General features: G+C 47.4%; 1 protein-coding gene and 1 pseudogene across 1 annotated transcript in view; one reads left to right on the plus strand and one right to left on the minus strand.

The window, feature by feature from the left end:
• The window catches only part of LRGUK (leucine rich repeats and guanylate kinase domain containing), a 76751-nt gene that overhangs the window by 7014 nt on the left and 45846 nt on the right, over window positions 1–23891 (minus strand). The window contains exons 11-15 of the mRNA XM_037049171.1: window positions 23617–23736; window positions 14144–14240; window positions 10401–10514; window positions 5215–5416; window positions 4789–4884 (exon numbers count right to left, since the gene is read on the minus strand). Of these exons, the coding sequence (XP_036905066.1) occupies window positions 4789–4884; window positions 5215–5416; window positions 10401–10514; window positions 14144–14240; window positions 23617–23736 (629 nt within the window). The remainder of the gene's footprint in view (window positions 1–4788; window positions 4885–5214; window positions 5417–10400; window positions 10515–14143; window positions 14241–23616; window positions 23737–23891) is intronic.
• On the plus strand, window positions 17349–19634 carry LOC118989187 (nocturnin-like; annotated as a pseudogene).

Consider the following 23891-nt stretch of genomic DNA (forward strand, 5'->3'; position numbering starts at 1 on the left):
ACCATCATTTTCCTCTGTCATTAGTCAGAATTCTGAAAAATGATTTGCAAATAAAATTAATTTTATGATCTCTACAGTGAGAATTTAGGGTGGAAGTTGGATCTGCTTTTAAAAGCTTTCCTGGAAGCACCAGCTATTCCAGAAACAGGCTGGGTAGAGGCATATGGAGGGCAGAGAGAGACCTTGCACTGAGCTGGGAATGAAGTGGGTTTTTCTTCATTTTGTACAAACTATATTGTTTACTCAGGATTTTTTTAGTCTTCATACTTTAGAAATGAACATTTACCTGCATTGCTATGAGGGAAAAATAAGACAATTCTGTACCTTAATTGACATATATATATATATATATATATATATATTTAATTAATGGTATATCTTAAGATCTCAAGGGTTTATAATCACTCTGTACCTGAAGTTACCACTTTATACATGCATTAAATAAAAATTCAATTCGTCTCTCCACTCATGAAGGTTTATACTTCTGGGGCCAGACTGGTGGGCCTGCTATCCTCAGAAGCTACGGGCTGGGGCTCACTTTACCCCCGTGGGCCGCACTCACCATCACAGAGAAACTGAGACCGCACCCTCGGTTACAAATCAGCAACAAAGAACCATTCAAGACGCAATCATCCAGTATCACGTCACATGTCTGGGAATAATTTTCAGGGAGCACTGACTTGGGATCCCTGTGTCTACGAGAAGAATGCTGTCGGCCACCAGGTTTCTGCTTGTGGGGAAGCCGGACCCACTACAGAGGCTCCGCCCGCACTGGGGGCGCCTCCGTTCTGGGGGCCGGACTCCGGTCACGCTCTCTAATGCTACCCAGAGCGGGTTTTTCTAAGGGAAAACGGGAGTTCAGGAGGTGTCTCTAAACGGATCATTATGGGTGACATTGAGGCCACAAAGTAAGGCTTGCTGCTCCTAGCCCTGTTTTCTAACTGTGCAGAGAAAGCTGAGTTTCCCAGAATCTTACAAGTTTTTATTTCCCCCTCTTACCTTTCATAGCTCCATTTTATATATATATTCAACATAGAGGGTCCAGCACTACTAACACCCCATTTTTATTACAAAATCATAAGCGTGTGATACTGTAACATAACAGTATCACACTCAAATGCACCACATGGCCTTCTGGGTGAAACGTTCAAACTAAAACTATAAATTATCACGCCCATACCATTACCCTACCAAGCACACTCAAGCAGGTCTTACTTCTGCCGGACGCCTATATAAAATATTCCGCTATGCTGAAATTATTGATTTTTGTTTCTAGGCATTCTGCTTGTACAAATAACGTAAGTATGTGCATGACTATACCTAAACTATGGACACTAAAATCAGAGTGACCCAGCCCCAAGCTGGGCAGAGAGGGGAGAGCGAGCAGGACCGGCGGTGGCACCTGCTGGGAGTCAGGCCGGTGGCTTCTAGGTGATTCAGGCGGGCCCATCCCCTGCAGTGACCCTGCACCCGCCTGGCCCGCTGCTTCTTGGCAGCACCTCCTGGCCCTGAAACTCATACAGGCCACTGGCTCTCCTCGTGGGCCACTGGAAAGAGTATAAACACTTAGAATAAGGACTATGTTAATGAGAGTTTTTTAATACTGGCTTGAATAATGTTTGGCCTCCACTAAGTCAAGTTCATCTGTAAACCATCAACTGAATAAAAACAAAAAAACAAAAAAATAAAACTTCCTCCACAGATTAACTGTATAAATAAGGTAAAGTGTTTGGCTTCTTAAGAAAAACCCATTACTTTCTAAAATACTAAACCTGCTGGAAACACTGGGGCCGTTGAGGTTAGCGATCTGATATATTAATCAGAAACACTCCCATTGACTTTTTTAAAAGATGGAATTCTATCAGTCAATAACGGGCCCTATTTCAGTTATTAAAAGATCTGAGATCTTACCAATTCTATAATTCATTCTTTTCAGTAAGTCAGACAGGGCTAACCTGATCAGTACAAAAATGTAGTTTTATCACATCTTTAAAGAAAACGGGAGTCCATTTTCCTCACACACCGTATCTGGTCTATTAATTCTGTCAGTGGCAATGGGGCAGGGTGGCCCAAGTTTCTGAGGTTGCAGGGTGTGGGGGAAGGAGACAAGACAGAGACACGGAGTCTCACTGGCTGTGGAGACAGAGCCCTGCCCATGTGCTACCCTCAGAGGTTCCCCCCCCCCCAAGCTACTGACTCAGACTCGGGCTCTTCTCCATTACTCAGCACCGGTCAGGCCCGGGGGAATGACTCCTGTTTATCCAAACCCACAAGGGGCTGATTTACAAGCCACAACGCCAACTTATTAATTTACAATGGGAGATGGCCCTGGCTCGGGGAGCAGGGCAGGGTGTTCCAACGTCAGGGACAGTCCCCACAGGGACAGGTCCACCCGGGGGGACCAAATTAAAGACCAGAAGGTTGCTGGGTTGGCCAAGATTTAAAGCCAAGGGAGGCAGGTTTCCTCCAGAGAAACTTACGCCAAGCGATGGAAGGCTCATTAAATAGACCACACCGCTATCTTTGTGATGGGCTGGCCTTGCTAAAGCGCCCATGCCCCATGCGAAGAATTGGAGCAGCGAGCTCCTAACCTAACACCCCCAAAATGTAGGTGGGGCCCAGCCCTCGGCTCCTGCCCACACTCAGCCAGGGCACACTCTCCTCAGGGACATTATCTGCAGGAGATCACACTCCCATCACTCGTCTCCTAAGAGACCCATGGCGAAGGAAAAGCTGTCATTGCCTGGGTGTTACCGGTGTCATCTGCCTTCATTTCAGACTGCCAGGGGCACCCAGCCCACTTTAACTCTGGTGAAAGCGTGATGCAAGGTGGCAGGCCAAGTCTCCCTTGGTCAGGTCAGAGTCACGAGGGATCGACACCACGAGTGCCCACAAGGCTGCGGCCCATTGCCACAGCAGCGAGAGCCTGGGGCTATCATTTCACTGTAGGGACAGGTGAAGGTGGTTCAGTCCACCGGAGGGCCTTCTGTTTCCATTATTACGGCGGTAAAGTACACATCATGTGACATTTGCCATGTCAGCCACTTTGAGAGTGCACAATTCACTGGCAGTAAGTACATGCACACTGTTGTGAACTTTTCCATTGGCACCACCATCCACCTGCAGACCTTTCTCATCGTGTAAAACTGAAATCTGCACCCAGTGCACACTGACTGCCGGTCGGTGCTCGCCCAGCCCCTGGCAACCACCACTGCGCTTTCTGTCTCCGTGAGGTGGACCACCCCAGGTACCTCACACCTGCAGAGCCATCGCGTACAGTTTTCATGGTTTTGTGACTGGCGTCTTTCGCTTAGCATGCTGTTTTCAAAGTTTACCTGTGTTGTAGCATGTGTCAGAATTTCTTCCTGTTCTACAGGTGGACGGTGTTCCATTGCACACGTATAGCATGTGCCGTTCACCCACTCACGCTTCGGGGGCACATGGGTTGCTTCCACCTTTTGGCTATTGGGAGTGATGCTGCTATGAACACAGGTGTACACATACCTGTTCAAATCCCCCTTTCACCTCTTTGGGAGGTACAGACCTAGAAGAGGGATTGCTGGGTTATATGGTAATTCTATTTTTCATTTTTTGAGGAACCACCGTATCATTTTTCAGAGCAGCTGCACCATTTTACACTCCCCATTTCTCTATATGCTCGCCAACACATGTTTTTTGTTTGTTTTTAAATAGTAGCCCTTTTAGTGTGCGTGAGGTGGATTTGGGGAAAACTTTTAAGCACATTTCAAATTATTCATGCACCAAAATTCTAATTCAGGGCTTTAGGATCCCAGATTCCAAGGAGATGCACTCTTATACATCCTACACCATTGCAGCTCACACATGATCCATGAGGCCAGTGGGGAGCATTCCATCCCTTTAGCAGGACAGTAAAGTGAAGCTCTGACCAGCTCAGCAGCAGGGCCAGGACTGGGCTCACAGGCTCTGGCCTGTGTTTTCCCACTGTGCTCTGTGCTGCAACCTTTTGAGGACAAGGGCAATGCAAAGGGAATGGGGAAGAAATGTCTTGAACCAATAGAACACTAAATACAAACCGGCCATGCAGAACACCACCTCAGGGGACCCTAAGGGAAGGGTCAGGGTGGAAGGCTCAGCTCTGACCCACGGGGCTGATGACCCCTCGCCTCATCTACTGCCGACCTGCCAGACACCGCTCAGCAAGTCCCCGAAGCGAAGTCCTCTGAGTTCCATTATGGCCACCAACACAAGCAGAGGTACCAGCCCAGAGGGGGACTCATCTGTGGGGACGATGGCCTCAGAGGAAGTGTGGGGATTAAGTAGTTAGAACCAGCGTGCGTCGACGAGTATTCAGATAACAACTCAAAGATTTGCTCTTCCCTCCTCACATGCTCAGAAGTTCTGGCACTAAATGGCTAGGATAGTACCTGCAGCTGGAGCCAAAGTCTTGGCAGGTTCCTCATGCAATCCGAGGTATTCTCTAATGAGCTGACTCAGCTGTTGGTANGTGGAAGGCTCAGCTCTGACCCACAGGGCTGATGACCATGCCTCATCTACTGCCGACCTGACAGACACCGCTCAGCAAGTCCCCGAAGCGAAGTCCTCTGAGTTCCATTATGGCCACCAACACAAGCAGAGGTACCAGCCCAGAGCGGGACTCATCTGTGGGGACGATGGCCTCAGAGGAAGTGTGGGGATTAAGTAGTTAGAACCAGCGTGAGTCGACGAGTATTCAAATAACAGCTCAAAGATTTGCTCTTCCCTCCTCACATGCTCAGAAGTTCTGGCACTAAATGGCTAGGATAGTACCTGCAGCTGGAGCCAAAGTCTTGGCAGGTTCCTCATGCAATCCGAGGTATTCTCTAATGAGCTGACTCAGCTGTTGGTAGGCAACATCCAGGTCATCTGCAGTAAATGAGAGTGTGTGCCTTAAAGCAGCAGAATCCTACCAAAATACAGTCAATTTGCAACTGTTGAGGACACTGATATTTTTAGCTCTTTTTAATTTTATGAATATTGTGGTAGGCAGCGTTCTAAGACTGCCCATCACGTGGACAGGGCATGGGAACAGCCTCTGAGGCCAAACCCCTGGCAGACATTCAACAAGGACACAGGGACCTCAGTCCTGCAGCCACAAGTAACTGCATTCCATCAACTATAGCAAGGCACTCTGCAGCGGGTTCTTCCCCAGTGCTCTGGCACTTCAGAAATAAAACTTTGCTGAAAGTCACCAACCTGCATTGATTACTGCATCAAAATATCCCGGAAATTCTTGATTAACTTTAATATAAGGGTCCACTCTGGAAACAGCAAATTCAATTTCCGCGCGACTGAATAGCCCTTTTCTCCGTAAGTATCCCTCGTACTTCTTCTTGTCCATGGGCACCACCAGGATATACCGAGGCTCAAAATAGGTGTACTTCAAACTTCTCACACCCTATCCGTTAAAAAAAAAAGATAAATCAGAAACAGATCCACAATTCATTCTGGAGGTGTCTGGCAACATAAGGTATAATAAGTAGTATTGCACTGAATGATTTCTTTTATCTGTATATAAGCTATTATTTTCCTATAAATATCTCAAGATTGGATTCCTTCCCCCTGTTCATTAGACACTAAATTATCTTTGCAGATACAACATTTCATTCGACCTGGTATCCTCTAACAGTGAGTAATTCTAACGGTGGGGAACTGTGGCCCGCCCCCCATTCTTTTGATATTGTTTCTGTAAGTGCTGATTGACTAATATGGAGCTTGTAGATGAACAGCATGTTTGCCTAAGTATCCTAGGAACGAACTTCAAAAAATGCAAACTCTGAGGCACCCCAGCTCTAGGGGATTCGCTGACCTTCCACTGTAAAGCCAGAATGACATAAAACCAGGATGCCATAAAACGTCCCTTGACCAGGGTCGAGGTCCTTATCAGAATGGACTGTGCTCGTCTGCACGTAGAGGACTTTCCAGCCCCACCCCTTGAGCCCTTTGTTCGGCCTCCCCTCTTCCTCCTCACAAAACCCCTGCCTGCACTGAGGTGTGAAGGTGGGCTTTGAGACATGGGTTCCCCACCCTCTCAGATTGCTGACATTCGAATAAAGCTCTCTCCTTCACCAGTGCCTGTCCCGTAAGTTGGGCTTTCACAGCGGTGGGCGGCCGGACCAGCATTCGACTACCGAATGAATCATGCTAACGAATATGATTCTCAAAAAAGAAAACCACGAGATCCAAATAGGTACGCTCACGGAAGTGCTGCATCTTTATTACTGAAAAGTCGTATCAGTTCTACGTTTCAAAAGTCATCCCTGCAGCAGCAGGACAGAGAGCTCTTACTGGAGAGAAAAGGCTCCTCTGTGACCCCCCTGTCATCTCCTTGGGACACCTCCTGTTCCTCCACCAGTCACCCATTTCAGCCTCCAGAGCCCAGAAAGGCCAAGCTAAGGATGTCCGGAGCTCCCAGCAGGAAGCAGGGGCAGCTACGGCATTAGTGGTGTGCCGACCTGGGGGCTGGGTCACGCCTGCAGCAGTCCAGTTGCAGACGCCGTGCAAACCCTCATGCTGCCCGAGCACCCATTTCCTCACTGGCAAGCTGAAAGTGTTCTTCTAAACGGACGTCGCTACATTCCTTCCGGCTTGATTCTATCACCAACAGTTTAACTCAGTATGTAAAACCCTTGTTTTAAAAATTCATGGGAAGGACTTCCGCCAAGATGGAGGCATAGGTGGAAACACTGTGCCTTCTCCCACAACCAAGTTTGAATAAAACAAAGGTTTGGAGAAACAAAGACACAACCAAAGGACAGAAAATTGAATTATACGGAAGTCCGACTACATCTAACTGTTCAATGGGGACGGTAAGAGGGGCGGAGCCAGCAGCGAGCAGGGTCGGGCAGGACAGGGCCCCCGACCCAGGCGCGCAGACAGACGGGAACCAGTTGGGGTGCGGGGCAGACCGCGGACGCATATTCGCGCACAGTGAGACAGACCACGCAGGCCCCAGGGGGCGAGGGCTGACGGCGGTGGCACACTTGCGAGCAGTGGGACGAAACTCGTGAGCCAGGTGACGGCAGCAACTGCGGCACTGGTGAGGGCCGTGGCGGCAGGCGGCGGACAGGACACCATAGTCCCTCTTTGACCCCGCCCCCACATACAGCGTCACAACCCAGCGACTTAGTTGCCCTGCAATACCGGTGAGAGCCATTGTCTCTCTTTGACCCCGCCCCCACATACAACGTCACAACCCAGCGACTTAGTTGCCCTGTTCTAGTGAACATTTTAGGGCTCTGATCCTGCTATGGAACAGGCACGAACAACCCGAAAGATGGCACAAGAAGAACTCAAAGTCCAAGAGCCAATAACTCTCAGCGACCAAGAAATTGCCAGCCTCTCAGAAGCACAATTCAGGACACTATTTATCAGGATGCTCACAGAACTGGTAGATTATAGTCACAAATTAGAGGAACAAAGTCACAAATTAGAGGAATATATGAAGGCTAAACTAATTGAAATGAAGGGAGATGCACAGGAAACCAATAGTGATGGAAAGGAAACGGGGACTCAAATCAATGGAATGGACCAGAAGGAAGAACAAAACATCCCACCAGAAAGGAATGAAGAAATGAGAATTCAAAAAAATGAGGAGAGGCTTAGGAACCTCCAGGACATCTTTAAACGTTCCAACATCCGAATTATAGGGGTACCAGAAGGGGGAAAGAAACAGCCACGAGTGGAAAACATATTTGAACAAATAATAAAGGAGAACTTCCCCAGTCTGGCAAAGGAAATAGACTTCCAGGAAATCCAGGAAGCTCAGAGAGTGCCAAAGAAGTTGGACCCAAGAAGGAACACACCAAGGCACATCATAATTACATTAGCCAAGACCAAAATGAAGGAGAGAATCCTAGAAGCATCAAGGGATAAGGGGACAGTCACCTACAAAGGAGTACCCATCAGACTGTCAGCGGATTTCTCAAAAGAGACCTTACAGGCAAGAAGGGGCTGGAAAGAAGTATTCCAAGTCATGAAATCCAAAGACCTACAGCCAAGATTGCTTTATCCAGCAAAACTTTCATTTAGAATGGAAGGACAGATAAAGTGCTTCTCAGATAAGGTCAAGTTCAAGGAGTTCATCATCACCAAGCCCTTATTATATGAAATGCTAAAGGGACTTATATAAGAAAAAGAAGATGAAAAATATGAACAGTGAAAGGACAGCAAACACACAGTTATTAACAACCACACCTAAAACAAAAGCAAACCAAGAGGACAGCTAGATCAGGAGTGGAACCATAGAAATGAAGAACACATGGAGGGTTAGAAACAGGGGGGTGGGAGGGGGAGAAGGGGGGATAAGGCAAAGAAAATAGCATAGACGGTAGGTAGAAAATAGATAATTGATAGATAGGGGGAGGGCGAGAATAGTGGGGGAAATATAGAATCCAAAGAACTTGAGACACGTGGTTATAAACTAAGGGGGGCAGAATGGTGGGGGAGGGAGTGTGTGGGTGGAAGGGATTGAAGGGGGGGAATAGAACAACTGTAATGGTATAATCAATAAAATATATTTTAAAAAAATAAAAAAAATTCATGGGAAGACATACAGGCTCTTAAAAAAAAACAGTTTCTAAAGGAGTCAATGACAAAGAGTGGTTTGGAAAAAAGGCTTTCGCTGGACAGAATCAGGGGAATAAAACCTGATTTATAGACGCAACCTCTTGGAGACGAGCAGGAGAGAGCTCTCGGCGAGGAAAGCAGCAGAACGTGAGCCAGCACCCAGAGAACCCCTGGACCAGAAACAGGCGAATGCAAGGGACTGGAGCGGTTTGGTGCTTCCAGAAGTGCATTAGCTTTTGTTTTTCTGTTGTTCAAGGGAAATACTTTCAGGAAAAGGCCTTTTGTTTCTTATTAGTCTAAAAACAAGGAAGACCTCCTTAATGATGCAAAACCAATCACATGCAGACAGATTAGGCTCGTGGGATTGTGAAGTTCGGGAAAGTAATGAGTTGGAAGAAATGTGACCCATTTCTCTGGCGCCAGCCAAAACCTATGCCCACGCAAGGAGCCAAAAAGGAATCTCAGTGGCCTGCTCCATGAAGTTATGGGGAACAGAGTTTTAAGGAAGATTTGGTCCGTGGTAAAGGTATACCAGACGTGCCCAGGGCTTTCTGTAAGTTTGGGCAAATGGAATCGCTTTTATTATCATTTGTTTTCCCGACCACAGAGGTGTCAGTCAGTGAACGCAACCTGAAAACAAAAAAACCCAGCTGCCTTTGAAGGTTCAGTGAGCAGAACCACACGTTTTTAACCCCGCGAGTGGGATACCCATGCTTGTACTGGGGACCTGCCCCGTGGGAAACGTGCATGCCTCCGACAGGGAAGACCCTCGGAGGGAGGACCGCCGCCCGAACTCTGCCAGCCTAACTTGCCAAAAGAACGCGAGTACCGCGAGCAGTGAACAAGCGGAGTCAAATGACAACACAGGTCACACGTCCCCCGTGAAGAACGAAGGAACAAGGCCCAGTATACAGAGCCATTATTGTCTCATGGGGACAGGGGACCAGTTCCACACCTGGTAAGGATCAGCCTTTATCTAACACCACTTTACAGAAACAGAGACCAGGCTCTCAGGAGAGAAAGGCTAATTTAGTCAGAAAATCACTTAGAAAATCATCCTTGAGTGGCAGCTTTGCTCATACATGTATCGTGCATTGCATTTCTTGTTTTGGGATCTAAATCTGTCACTTAATTTTTCACCTGTCTTTCCTCTCACATACTACTGGGTTGCCCAAAAAACCTACTGTTTTTTTCCATAAAATAAAAGATACATTTCTCATTTTTGCCAATAACTTCATTGATTTTGATATTTTGAGTGTGTCAGCTCTCTCCCACCATTGGCTTCTAGTGGGTGGAGGCCACGGGCACCGCTAAACGTCTTCCAATGCACGAGACAGCCCCATAGCAGGGAACTATTTGGCTGAAATGTCAGCAGGATTGGGAAACTTCACAAACCACTTTTCATATGTTCGATCAGTCACAGCAGCTTCTCCAAACAGACTACAAATCTTTTTTTGTGTTTTTACCTTTCTGGAAATAATAAAGTATAATACACCAAAAATGTTGTGCATCTTCAATATCAAAATGGCTGCACAAAAATTCACCAGTTTTGAATGCACGCTGATACAACAGCTGTCACGATTCAAGCTAACAAAATTGTTTCCAATGAAGTTAAAGTGAAACTAGAGAGCCATTGTACGCAAAAAAACAAACTTTTGGGCCAACCCGATACTTGTAAACAAACTCTCACACTTCCTTACTCATTCTCCTTGTGCCCAGCAGTGTGCTCCCCACATAGCCCCTCCCAACCCCAAATATAAATATACAAATACGCGCACATTAAAAAATCAGTTGATGGAAAGAAAACCACTTACTTCTATTTCCATGTGAACGCAGCTCGCTAATCCATCTCTTGCAATAGCTTCTATGGTGTCCCTATTTAATCCATAACTGTGGTTGCCATAATTATATGTTAGAATGAATTTCCCCTGAAATTTGAGAAGTACAGAGATTTTCATAAAACAGAGGCCATAGTGAAATTTGATAAAGAGAACTATTTGACGTCTTACTTTTTTATAGGATCCCATAAAACTTACCGATAACACCCATTCTGTAAGAATGACAATGGGTCTGTGAATGTCACTATCAAACAGTGACAGAGAAATTTATTTGGAATTGTCTGCTGGCAAAAGAACAAGGCTTTTGGAAACGATCTCCCGACAAAACGTTAGAGGCGAGTGAAGGTGCGGAGTGTATGTAGGGCAGATGGCTTTGCTCACTCACCCACTTCCGGCCAAACCTGCGCCATAAGCCTTCATGACAGAGACAGAAAAACGCAGTTTTCCCTCTGCCTCAGCACGTCCACTCTGCCAGCACACCAGGTAGCCCAGAAAAGCTTCCATTCTCAAAAGCCAGCGTTCCCAGACAAGCCTGAAGGCCATGCATTATGGGCACGTCCTGAAACCTTTGCGTGCCAAGGTAAGACGTGAGAAACGGGCCTCCCCCGTGTCTCCTAATAAAGGTGGCTTTTCACTGGAACTGCCCACAGAATCACTGTGTGCCCCACAGCCCCACGTGAAGTAGGAATACCGCCTTCTGTTGGTGCTCTGGAAGCCCAGCTCTACCCAAGCTGTACTTCCTTGCAAAAAAAAAAAAAAAAAGTGAAACACATTTCTCAAACTTGTCTGACTTTTTCTCTGACAGTCTTCTAGTGATGAAACCACTAGGTCTAACCCAAATTGGGAGGCTGGTGAGAACAGAAGGAGTAAAAACGTGGGCCACTCCGACTGCTCCCCGTATGATTTTGAAATGACTGCTGGAGTGGAGCGCCCCAAGCCGAACCCCACCGGCAGCAGCACCCTCGGCCGCACAGCACAGGGAGGGCGTCTCTTGGGTGGGGCGGGGCTCCAGGGCACACATCTGCTGCCCCAGGGGGAGAATCTACCCTCCAATCAAAAGAAGTTAATGTCACGCCTTCTAAAAGTTAAAAACACAACCCTTTGTGACCTTAGTCATTTCCTCCCTCAGTGTCACACCCTCTGTGTTCCGTGGAAAGAATACTGTGACCCCTTTTCTTTTAATCTATGTATTATACGCAGGCTGATATATATCCATACAATATATATGTATAGGTACATATGTATAGATATAGCTAGATGGATATAGATACACATACATACATATGCAGACACTGACTTTTACATCAGGTATGGACCTTGCCCTGCTTACTGTGACTCACCCTGTTTTCAAAGTGTACCCTCGAACTGGTTTCGAAATATATACTATGAGCTGGTTTGCTTGTGGGAAAAGGGCCTTCCTCTGTAGATCCCAAATATATTTTCTGGAAGGATGTACGGTTGGGAGGACTCTTGCACTGTGCTTACATATACAAAATGGGCTCTGCTTGTGTTTGTTTTAAGGGTTGAGATGAAGTGGTCTCCAGCTTCTGGCTAGGGACACCCCTCGCACTTCTCCTTGCCTGTGAATTCTTCATGAATAGCAATACTCACATTTCCGATGCCTCCAGATCTGTGGTTGTTTCCACAAGAGGGGGTGTAGGTGAGTGTGTCTGGGGGCATGCTGGGGGCTAACCTGTGTGTTGGGGAGGGTGTGTGTACAAGAGGGTGGACAGAGATGGGGTACGCCAGGGCTATCAAGAGGCGCCCATAGGTGGGGACCACAGGGTCCGGGGCGGGTGTTCTGCAGAGGGGCGTGCAGCGCACAGAAGGCTGAGTGTGTGTGGACGTGATCGGCCAGGCTGACGAGGCATCGGGTGTTTACCATCTCTAGCTTTGTCTCTCTCCATAAATCTGCCTCAAGCCCACTTGAAAGAAAAGGACATCACAGGCAAAACTGAAGTTAAAGGGCATAACATCGTACTGAAGTAATACATGTTATCAGAAGAGGTAAAAAGGAATCACTCTCAAATGCATACGGATTGCTGGAGGGGGGATAAAACTCAGACCGAATATAGTGCGGACGTACAGCGATCTCTTCAATGAGGAACCGAATTGGACTTGACCACCGATGTGACAGGTGGTGGGACACTGCGGGAGCCTGTGGGCGCTGAGAACTGGAGCTCGGGACCAAGGCAAGACGCCTCGGACTCTAATGAGAGCAAGCAGCATTGACCTGGGGAGCTCGTTGTCTTTCAACCCAAACAGCCTTAAGAGAATGCTTCTCACTAGTAATAAGATAACCCCTCAAATCTCTATTAAAGTTTTGAGAAATATGAAGCCCCAGAGTGCTTCTCATACATTAAACTGTCAAAATAGAGCCCTAGGAGAGAAAATACAAAGAACTTCTAAGATGGACCATTGACAAGGTCAGAGGGAAAACGGCCTAAGGATTGTAAGGCTTTCTCACGTGGGCTGCTCTGCAAACATAAGAGAAAACATGTATAAAGCTGGTCGTTCAGACTGAAACTCGTAGAAACTGCGGAGTCTGTGCTTAAATGTCCCAATATTATAGGCGCTGAAGGACAAGCCAGGTTCATTAACTGGAGGTGGGGACACAAAAAGGAAGGAGGAAGGAAGAAGAGGGAGGAGGGGAGGGAAGATAGAGCTACACAAGCATCTCTGGCTGGATTATAATCTTTCAAAGGCGGAAACACAGAGTCACACTTAATCTGGCCCTTTGGCGAGTTTCAGGAAAAAACCCGCACAGTGGTGCAGGAGTCATCTGGGGAGGGACAGGGTGACGATATGAACAAAATGAAGACAGGAAGTCATGGGTGGAGACATAGTGACGTTAGCATGTACTTTTGGCAGATGAAACAAATTAGGGTCCTCGGGAGTCTCCTTGCGGGGGAAGGCTGAGAAAGAACACGTGAGTTATCTTTGAGAAAATGAACTCAGCAACAACAGTGTCATGAATGACGGCCAATGAGATTATCAGGGTTTCAGGGAAAAAATCGAGTCAGATGGCCCAGGGCTCCCATGAAACAGACCAATGCGGGGCAGAAGCCTCTATGTTGAGAAGACACGGACCTCCGAGGAGGAGGGAATCTTCTCCGGTCTAACAGCAAGGGCTCCCATGAGCACCAGTGGGCGGCCTGGCCTCCAGGGCTCGGGGGCTCTCAAACAGGGGCGCTACAGTGGACGGCTAAGGCCGTGGAAGTGTCGGGGACAGGACAACTGCATGGAACACACCACGACGAAACGGTGCTTACGGGCACAGCAATTAGGAAGCGCCACTGATAGCAACTGGAAGAAGGGGTATCTGGACAGAAAGCTCCAGCCCCCAGAATGCTCGGTTCGCACGCTTCCTACACCACACTGGGTCTGTGAGGAGTGTCTGTCTGGAGTGAAATCTGCTCAACAACAGGAGCGCCCGACCAACACAGGGCACGAGGATTCTTCCTAGTGCTGCTCCTGCCGTTCTCTTCCAATGCCTACTCATTCGGCGCTCCTGAAAATTTACAACAGTTTCTCCAAGATCGGAGAGTAAAGCAGCATGGGAACGAGGATGCGTTAAGTGGATTAGGGAACAACAACCAGGTAAGAACACCTCTCTCATCACACACGCAAAATTTAGTCATTCTCTTTATTATCCCCTTTTCCTCATATTTCTCCCAGAGGACACGTCGTTCTTGTGCAATAAAGGAGAGCATTCTTACCATGTTTACCATTTCACTAAAGACTTCTTGGGAGATAAAATGGTAATCGACTCGGTCCCCTTCTCCAAAGTAAGGGGGTCTTGTGGTGTGACAGGCCCTGCAAAGGTAAAATAGATAATCCAGTAACTTAAAATTCAAGTGGCAGTGAGTCCCGATAAAGTATATTGGAAAACGTTGACAGCGGGCCATACATCATCAATGTTAGAGTCGCTGCGTCGCGGTGAAGCCTGAGCGGTTTCGAAACGCCGGGTCAGACCCGGCTGCTGCAGTCCAGGGCTGATGCAAGGCCTGGGCTGTCACCAGCGATATTTCTGCTCATTGTTATTTACGACCTGCCGAACCGCCCCCTCTGCCATCACAAAATAGCGCTTTGGGAAGCAGGGCAATATTTATCACTTACATTTTTCCACCCACGTGTTTTCCTGTTGTCTCTGTTCTAGGGGCATTTCCTGTGTGTTCCTCTCCCGCCCCGCCCCCTGGCTAGCCCCCTGGTCTTTCAGGACCCCGTGTGCCACCCTCCTAAGGAGCTTTCTCAACCCCCCTGTCGCTGGAGTGCGCCCCTCTTCCTTGCACGCTCAGCGCCTCAGTGCCCGCGCCAAGGGCATCCCAGGTCCTCGTCCTCTGTGGCTCTAGGGCAGCCATGAGCTCCTCCCACTGAGCTGCCAGGACTTGTCAACGCTGGGTGGGACCCTCCTCTGGGAACCCCCGATTCCAATGCTGATAGAGCCTTTCTGACCACCATCTGAAACAGCATCACCACACCACGCGTTATTCTCTATTTCCTAAACCACTTTCTTTTGGCTCTGCACCTGGTTTTCTCCTGTCCTCCCCAGCAGGGAGTATGAATAATAAGGGCCGGGCTCTCTCGTATTCATTTGTTAGCCACTGCATTCCCAGCGTAGGGACTAAGCACTTGTGACACGAATGAAGAAACACAGCGTGACGCGGGCAGCAGCTACGGTGACCCCCTGCATAGACAACCGGAAAATGACTGGTCCGAGCAGGCCAGTGTCGCCCCAGAAGTGACCATGGGGGGCCCCAACCAGCCCAGGACTCCTGATTCAGACTCTTCTGACTTCTCAACGATACGTTCTGGGAATGCAAATGGATTATTGGATTAACCTGCTGTTGTAAAATAGGAAATGAGAATACAGCATTGTTTATGTTTTACAGATGATGAAACTGAGACACAGCAATTATGGGACATGACTAAGTAGCAAGGCAGGGATGATTCCAACGTCAATTCCTTTTCATATCAAACTAAGGGGATAAAGTCTTAACCTCACAGACCCCTCCACTGCAAGGTCAAAGACGAATTTGTATAACTCATACCACTGTGCATCTTCTACTCTAATCAACTAAATTAGCAAATGTGAAGGCCTTATCACCACCTTTAAATTGTGCACTTGGGACAGAGAGCACTGTCGAAGAGGAGGCTGTCAAATCACTGTGACGCCTGCTTTGTTCGAACACACTGGCATTTCCTCACACACCTTGGCAGGGACCTGGGACCCTCGTCTATTGGCGTCCGTGACAGCCGGGAAGGATATGTCAGGGATTCGGCATCACGCCCTCAGCGTAGCTTTCACACACTGCGCTGACGTTGCATGCCCAGTGAAGAAACAGAGTAGCAGGGGTTGTTTCAGAATTTGTAAGAGGAAGACAGGCAGAGACACAGCTGGAAGCTCCTAGGCAGGTCTGCAAAGAGCTGGCTTCATCGATGCGGAGGCTGCGGAGGACTGAACCTGTGCCCGCTGCAGGACTTGCTATCGAGAAAGACCTGCGACGGCCTGAGGTCCTCTGCGTCTGTCATCCCCCTATCATTCACTGTGAAGTGGGCTGCCCCAATAGGAACACCTCAAAAAGAAATACCTCGCAGTGAAGGCGACGTTTCAATACACTTACTTAGGAAAAAATAACGCCACATTTTAGACAAAGCAATTTGCTTTGGTTATCACCTTTGAGAGCTTTCATCTCCTCTGTAAATGTAATTTTAATTCTAACTTAAATTTCCATGGGCTCATCATTTACTAATTAGTTTACTCATTAAGCCATGCTCCATGAGACAAATCATGGTTTGCAATGGGAGCCACACTGCCTGCCTAACGGACAAAAGAACTGAGTTAGAGATTAACCCCGGGCTGCACCGCCAGCTCTAAAAGTCTAAGGGTGAATCATATTCTAAAGACCAATCCATTGGCTAGCTGTCAGCCAGGATCCTAACGAAGCACGCCCCTGCGAGGAGGAGATGATCGGTGATGGGGCGAGAAAGGAACCTAGAAGCCCAGGCCAAATACTGCGATGTTCAAATACCCAAGGACATGTATCGGGAAGAAAAAGATATCTAAGAAGAGCTAGCAGGCGGATGAGGAAGTAGAAATGGTATCAGCGGGCTTCAGGAGCATGGAGGTTTAGAATCGCAACCCTGGACCACACTGCCTGAGGGAATAATAAACTCCTTGTTGCAAAGATTTAGGCAGAGGCTTGGCTACACGTAAGCGCCTCTAAATTCAGGCAGGTTATAGCATGCCGTATTGTCAGTAAGTGAACTTCCACGGGCATCCACAGAAGCCCAGGTATTCCTTGGAGATTTGGTAGGCAAATTAAATTGTGCCTAATGTTCAGTGCAAATTGTGTGTCATTGACCTGCTGGACACAAAGAGATCAGCAACACAGAAGATGCCCACACACGCAGTGTCTGGGTATCGAATTCACACCACTTTCTAACTCACACCACCTTCCCCCGTCACTGTATCCTAACTAGTCGCCCAGTGTCCAGCCTCCCCCGCCCAGGCCCCTCCTCCAAACATCCTGCGTCAGGGTGAGCTTTCCTACATGCCGCTGTGACCACGACACTCCCCTGCTTAGAGACCCTATAGGATCAGGCTGCTGCCTATCTTTTCAGTCCTATCTTCTGTGGGCTCTCTTTATAGCCTGTCTACCGAGCGCCCTCTCAGTTACTCCAAAGTGCCTGCTCTTTCTCTGTGGCAGGCGCGCCCCACTTGAGGCCCATGCCCGTCCTCTTTTTCTTCTTCTGTCTCAGAGGCGCTTTCTTCCCCCATCACAGTGCCCCTCAAACTGGTACCCTGCCAGGCGGCACTGACCTGGGGACCAACCAGACTGCACGCAGCCGGGAGGTCAGGACTGTTTTACAGTTTCACCGCAGCACACGGCTCGTGGATGGTGCTCGGTGGACACGGCCTGAATGGCCAAGTGGACCATTCCAGTTAGTCCCATCGGTATGAACAGTTTGAATCAGGCTGCGCTTGGTAGCGGGAGCTCATACCAGCTCATTTAGCTAAACAGCTGTGGTCTTTCACTTTGCCCTACTACAGTGTTGAGAATAAAATGTATTTAGTAGTTGACATCAGGTGAAAGATTATGAACACCGGAAGTGCTCTACAATAGAGACCTAAGGAAAAATACAGTTTCTCCTTCATGACCACTCAGAGTACTTGAATGGTCTTAAATCTAGACGATGAGCAGGCTGGCATTGTTTTGTGCTTCCCTTACTGTTCAGTGCTCTCCCGGGGCCACTGATTTGGGAGGTAACGTTAGGGTTGGGAATGGAGAGACCCCAAGGGCAGTAAATCCGTATTTCCAGTCCACTAATACTACATGTAAAGAACATCCAACCTACTTCTAAAACCAGGCACAAATAGCAAATTCAAGCCTAAGACAAGAGTATACTCTCTCAACCACACTATTTGTTATATACCACCAATTATGTTTCCAGTATTTATATATTTGGATATGCAACTTAGCACATGAAAATTTCTCTGAGTTTTTGGTCTTTATCTGGTGAAACTTATTTTTATTTTTTTTTAAGAAAAATATTTTCTTTCTTTATTTTTTAGAGAGAGGGGAAGGGAAGGAGAAAGAGTGGGAAAGAAACATCAATGTGTGGTTGCCTCTCATGTGTCCCCTACTGGGGACCTGGCCTGCAACCCAGGCGTGTGCCCTGACCGGGAATCAAACCAGTGACCCTTTGCTTCACAGGCCCGCGCTCAATCCACTGAGCTACACCAGCCAGGGCTTATCTGGTGCAATTTAAGAACAAAGACCAAATATCAGGACAAAATTGGAGGAAAAGATTTAAGCAAACGACAGAGAAAGTGCCTTTGTAAAGGCTTATACTCCACGATGAGACTGTATTCATCCCTTTTCTTCTTTTCATTTAATTAAAAATCAATAAATTCCATTTTGGATGAAGAATAAAATAGGCCTCTGCCCCGCCTGCCCACCTTGGCCATGCTGTGCTCCTCTGGCACCAGGGCCCACAGCAGCTGTGCCTGTCACTCCGCCCTGCTGCAGAGCCACCTGCCCCCCATCCCCACCCACACCCCTGGCTCCGACATTGTGTTCCCCTGGTGAACGGTACCAGTTGACTATACAGTACTCTCGCCAAGACATTGAACAGAGGCGCTGCCTCCCAGCACCCAGCGTATTTGGAGCCCACTGATCCTAAAGGGCTCCCTGGGGAATGTGGGGCAGTCCTGCACACTCGACCTCCTCAGTTCCAAGGAATCTTGTGGATCCGAGGACAGATTGGTCCTGTAGCCATGCGCCCTGTTAGGGCCATGCAGTGGAGCACCCTCGCCCGTGCTCTCGGAGAAGGCAAAGACACTTTGCACATTGCCTGGGGAGGCACGCCTCAAGTGGTAGGAAAGAAAATGTTTCCTTCCAGAAGAAATCCTAGCCTACCAGCCAGACGGACTGTGCCTCCGGGAGGTGGAACACTGTTTTAACACTGCTCCTCAGCAGACTGGGCTACCAAGGTCCGTTTTTCCCCCAAGCCCTGGTCACCTTCTCTAGATGTAGAACATAACAATGGCCCAGCTGGCTGTGCCTGGTTTTTCCTCCGGGACCGACTCAAGCTGGGCCGCTGTGCCAATGTTAGGCTGATGGCCATGACATTGAAAACCAATCAGGTGGCCACTGCACAGACGCTACAGTGCAAGGAGTCCAGCCAACGGCTCTGCATCGCCATCACCCACTTAAACGCACATACAGACTGGGAGCAGGTGTATCAGCTTACGCCTGGGACCTTTTCCAGAACCTGCAAACATCACACCCAAGCAGCCAAGATTCCCCTTATTGTTTGCAGGGACTTCAATGCAGAGGAAACAGAGCAGGTTCTACAAACACGTTGCCTCCTCTGGCCTCAACCTGGGCCACGCCTATGAGCTGCAGAAACACTGATGGGAGGTTGGAGCATGCATATACCACCTGGGAGATTGGGACCTCCGGGGACCGCGGCACACCCTGGATACACCTGAACTCCAACACGCGCTGGGTGTGAGGTCGGAGCTCTGGACTCGCTCACTGAAGAGCAGACCGAGCCCAGCCGGACACCAGTCTTCCACTGCCCTTCAGACCACCCGCCTCTAGTGTGTGACTTCAGCTTTATTGGGAACCCGATGGACTTTCACAAATGCTTATGTGTCTTCTTAATCACAGAGCCATAGGCAGGGCTGTTTCAGGACACTGAAAAAGGGTAAGAAGATGCCTGAGGATGCGTTCCCAGGTTCTCTCACTTCACGTCCCATGCTCCCAGCATGCCCTTGGGAAGGAATCCCACTCATTCACAAACCCTTTCCATGAAAACCTACAGTGGAAAAGGTATACACGCCCAGTGTCGCTTCACATTGATTTCTTTCCCTCAGCATTACATTTACATTAATTAAAGACATTAAATTATACTTGTTTTGAAGCATTCAGTTTGATGATGCTACATAAAAATGCTTTCTCGAGTCCATAATTAACAGGTATGCAGGAAACAGCAATTTCTCTAGACGGCATTTCAAGTTATTTATCTGTGGTTTTAAATGTCAACAAGCTAGGCATGGCAATATTTATATTTTGTAAAATTGATAAATTTTAGCATCATAAACATTTTAAAGCCATGCAAACCTTAAGTTATACAGTAAATTTATAGTAATTTACTTAAGGCTTTAAGATGTTATCTGGAGGTCCAACAAAATAGCTGTGTACAAAGGCACTATTTAGGCTGGATGTTCCAGGGTTTTCTTTTTTTAAGTGGAAATAACAAGTCTTCTTCATAAGTTCTGCGAATAATTCTTGCTGGACCTCCATGTTCCCCTTCATTGTATTTCTTGAAGAGATTCCAAGAAATACAGACTTTGGTATTCCAGCCAGACTTTGGTATTTCATCACTGTTATGCGTTTATAGTTTTCCATTGAAATGCTACTGTCTACCTTTGAGGTCATTCAGTATCATCATTATTTGTATGTGAGTGTGCTTTTCACAGTAGGCCATTTAGGAACTGCTGTGTGGCACTGGCAAAGAAAGTTGGTGGGACCTTCTTTGCAGAGACGGGAGACTAGAAAGCCTGTTCGTGAGGCTGTCACTGAAAGCTCCTGAGACAGCCAGGGGCCCAGTTCAAATCATCTGGAAAGAATGTAAAAAGAAAGATAACCTGCAATCCTCTTTCATCAGATAAAGATGTATTTTATCAAATACACTGATAACACATGCAGAGCCAAGAGAGGAGGTCTACAAACACATTCCCTCCTTCTACGTTGATAAAATACCTATCAAATATTTATCAAAACATTTATCAGTGTATTACCATTAGGTGATTGATTGGAATTTTGTGTGGAATGGGTTTTACCTACTATGTATTTAATAGGTAAACATTATAAACACTTTTACCTATATAACATTATAAACATTTTTACCTATATAGGTAAAATATATATACACCTACATACCTATGTAGGTATAATGTTTACCTATTAATATGATAGGTAAAACCCATTCCACACAAAAATTCCAATCAATAACCTATTGGTAATACACTGATAAATATTTTAATCCGTGAGTTGTATATATATATTTAAGATTAATAAATGGTCTTTTAAAGCTAACTTAAAAAAATAAAATTAAAAGAAAATAAAATTTAAAGAAGAGCAGTGACCTGCCCCAATTATGCTCTGGATTTATTATTTGTCTTAATTGGAAAATTGCTGCATATAATAATAGTAGCTATCTTATTTCCTCAGTGGATGAAATTACTAGCCATCTATTGCCCCTTTTTTAATCCAGTGATACATTGCTTCATTCATTCCTTGACGGAATTCTTAGAGTGAGTCAGCACCGAGCAGGCCGGGATCTCTTCCCGGAGGACGCCCGCCAGGGAACGGCTGGCCGATGCTCTGAGCCGGGCGCAGGCTCGCCAACGCCATCCAGAGCAGAAAAGCAGCAGTAACGGCTCAGCAGCGTGAAGCTCATCTTTGGACTCCCATCCTGCCATCCTCTGCCTCCACACAAACCGCCCATGACACTGTTGCAGGACAGAGCCCCCTCCCAGATCATACGTTTCATCAAGAAAAGGACCTTACCAATCTGGTTCCCACTGTACCGTCAGGGCCTAGCACACGGGAGGAACTCAGTAAGTATTTATTCAAGGAATGGATGAACAAATGCATAAATCCTCTCCTCTTTCCATGTGTCCACCACTGGAGTTTTGGAAAATCACCTATGCTTTTTTTTTTAAAGATTTTATTTCTTTCTTTTTAGAGAGAGCGGAAGGGAGGGAGAAAGAGAGGAAAAGAAACACCAATGTGTCATTGCCTCTTGTGTGCCTGCTACTGAGGACCTGGCCCACAACCCAGGCATGTGCCCTGACTGGGAATTGAACCAGTGACCCTTTGGTTCACAGGCTGGCACCCAATCCACTGAGCCACACCAGCCAGGGCTCACCTATGCTTCTTATCACAGACATTTCCCACTAAATGCTGTATACAATACCATTAATTCATTCACCCATTCACCCACTCAGCCCACCAGTCCTTCAGTTGACACATATTCCTCATGCCCATATGAGGTGCCTGGCCATTTGCGGAACACTGAGAGAGAACTCAAGAGTGAGCAACGGCTGACATCCATCTCTGCCCTCACTGGGCTTACTGATGAGCAGAGAACACAGACATTAAATAAATCAACCAGAACATGATGAATAAACATTCTAATAGGAAACATAGGATTTAAGACAACGAATAACCATGGGGGGCGGGGGGGAGCAGTTTGACTATCCAGGTGAGAATGGAAAGGCACACCAGATCAGAACCTTGGTGATGAGCTGATAAACACCTCTGAGAGCACATCAGACCCAAGGTGCTTTCGCCGGGCGTAACGCCAACAAATAGGAGGGTCAGCGCCACCACACATTTGCAACATAAGCAGTATCCTGAAAGTGAGAGGGGTTCTAATCAGAGATGGCCTTGGTTCCCTTCACTCGGTTTTCTAAAAGGTCACAGGCCTACATGTCAGCACAAAGTCAGGCCCTCTATTCTTTGTGTCCACTTACCTTTTTTAGCAGGTTCAGTGCCCTCACGTGACATAATGGCGTGTTACACGTTTTTATTCTAATATAAATTTTAATTTATTTGTGTTACATTCAGGCTGCTGACAATGTATTAATGAGTAAATTATTCTTCAGTATTTATATCCTAAGGTTGCTTAAATGAGGAATGCAATTTTAGATATCTAAATAAATGGACCTGTTTCAAATAGTGTTTACTTTGTTTGCACATGTGTGGCTTAAGGGAGAAACTTCCCTGTAACAACATTAGAAAATAATTTGCATTATTTTTCTTGCTGTCCTATATTTCTTTGCAGTCAGCTCACTGACAAGCTCACTGACAAGCACCACTAATCTAAAAGTAATTTCTTTGCCAAATAAATAAATAAATAAATACGGGCACGAATTTAAAAGACCACGCCATCCTTCTGCTTCTCAGAGACTTTTCCTAAATCTGTAGATCCGGCTGGTGGTTTCCTTAGGATCGTTCCAGTTTTTTGCATATGCCTTTGTTCTATCTGGGTCATTAGGGAGTCACACAGCAAAACACTTGTTCCAAAAAACTAATGGTGCACTGAGTGCTAACCCGAGGGAAGGGGCAGACTTCTGCTCTCGGAGGGAAGGACAGGTTTCTGCTGCCCCTTCTCCATCCTCCTCCCAAAATACGCCCAGAGGAGGAGGCCTAATAGAGAAAGCGGCTGAGCGCTGACGCAGAGACGCAGAGACGCAGAGACGCAGAGACGCAGAGACGCAGAGACGCAGAGACGCAGAGACGCAGAGACGCAGAGACGCAGAGACGCAGAGACGCAGCGTGCCCCGCCCCCCCAGATCCGCCCTCTGAACCTCCCAACACCCCGAATCACACCGTCGAAGCACACAGCCACAGGATGAGCCCACATTCCTACGCCACCATGCTCAATTAAAAACACATGTATTTCCAAACCTTGCAGGGCGATGTCAGCTGCCACTGAGTTAGAGTTAAACATCTGGAGGATTAAAGTAAGAAAAAATACAGCGTACGTCACAGTGCGATAAATGGTGAGCGGATACGCGTTCTATGCCCGTGTTTGAACTTGCTTCAGGTTAACAGCCCAAATCAGCAATGTCCGACCTTTCACAGCCTCCCCAGACCACACACAAGCTTACCCGTATCTGAAGTAAGTGCTGAACTGTCTGCAGAGGCGGTGGGCGAGCTCCCGTTTCCCGCAGGCTTCAGGGCCAGACAACACCAACATGGGGTACGGGGCGTCCAGGCTGGGCAGAGTGCTGTAACACAGGGCAGAGTCAGGGGCGGGTGCGTTCGGCCCGAGGGGCAGCCTATGAGCCGTGTGCAGCACTCTGAGGCCGTGTCAGGGTCACAGTTAGCTCGGCGGTCAAGCCCTTGCTACAGGCAGCTCCGCACAGCAGGCTGGTCTTGCTCC

This window comes from Sturnira hondurensis, unplaced genomic scaffold (assembly GCF_014824575.4).
Source record: "Sturnira hondurensis isolate 20B ecotype Veracruz unplaced genomic scaffold, ASM1482457v3 Scaffold0006437, whole genome shotgun sequence".
Classification (NCBI taxonomy): domain Eukaryota; kingdom Metazoa; phylum Chordata; class Mammalia; order Chiroptera; family Phyllostomidae; genus Sturnira; species Sturnira hondurensis.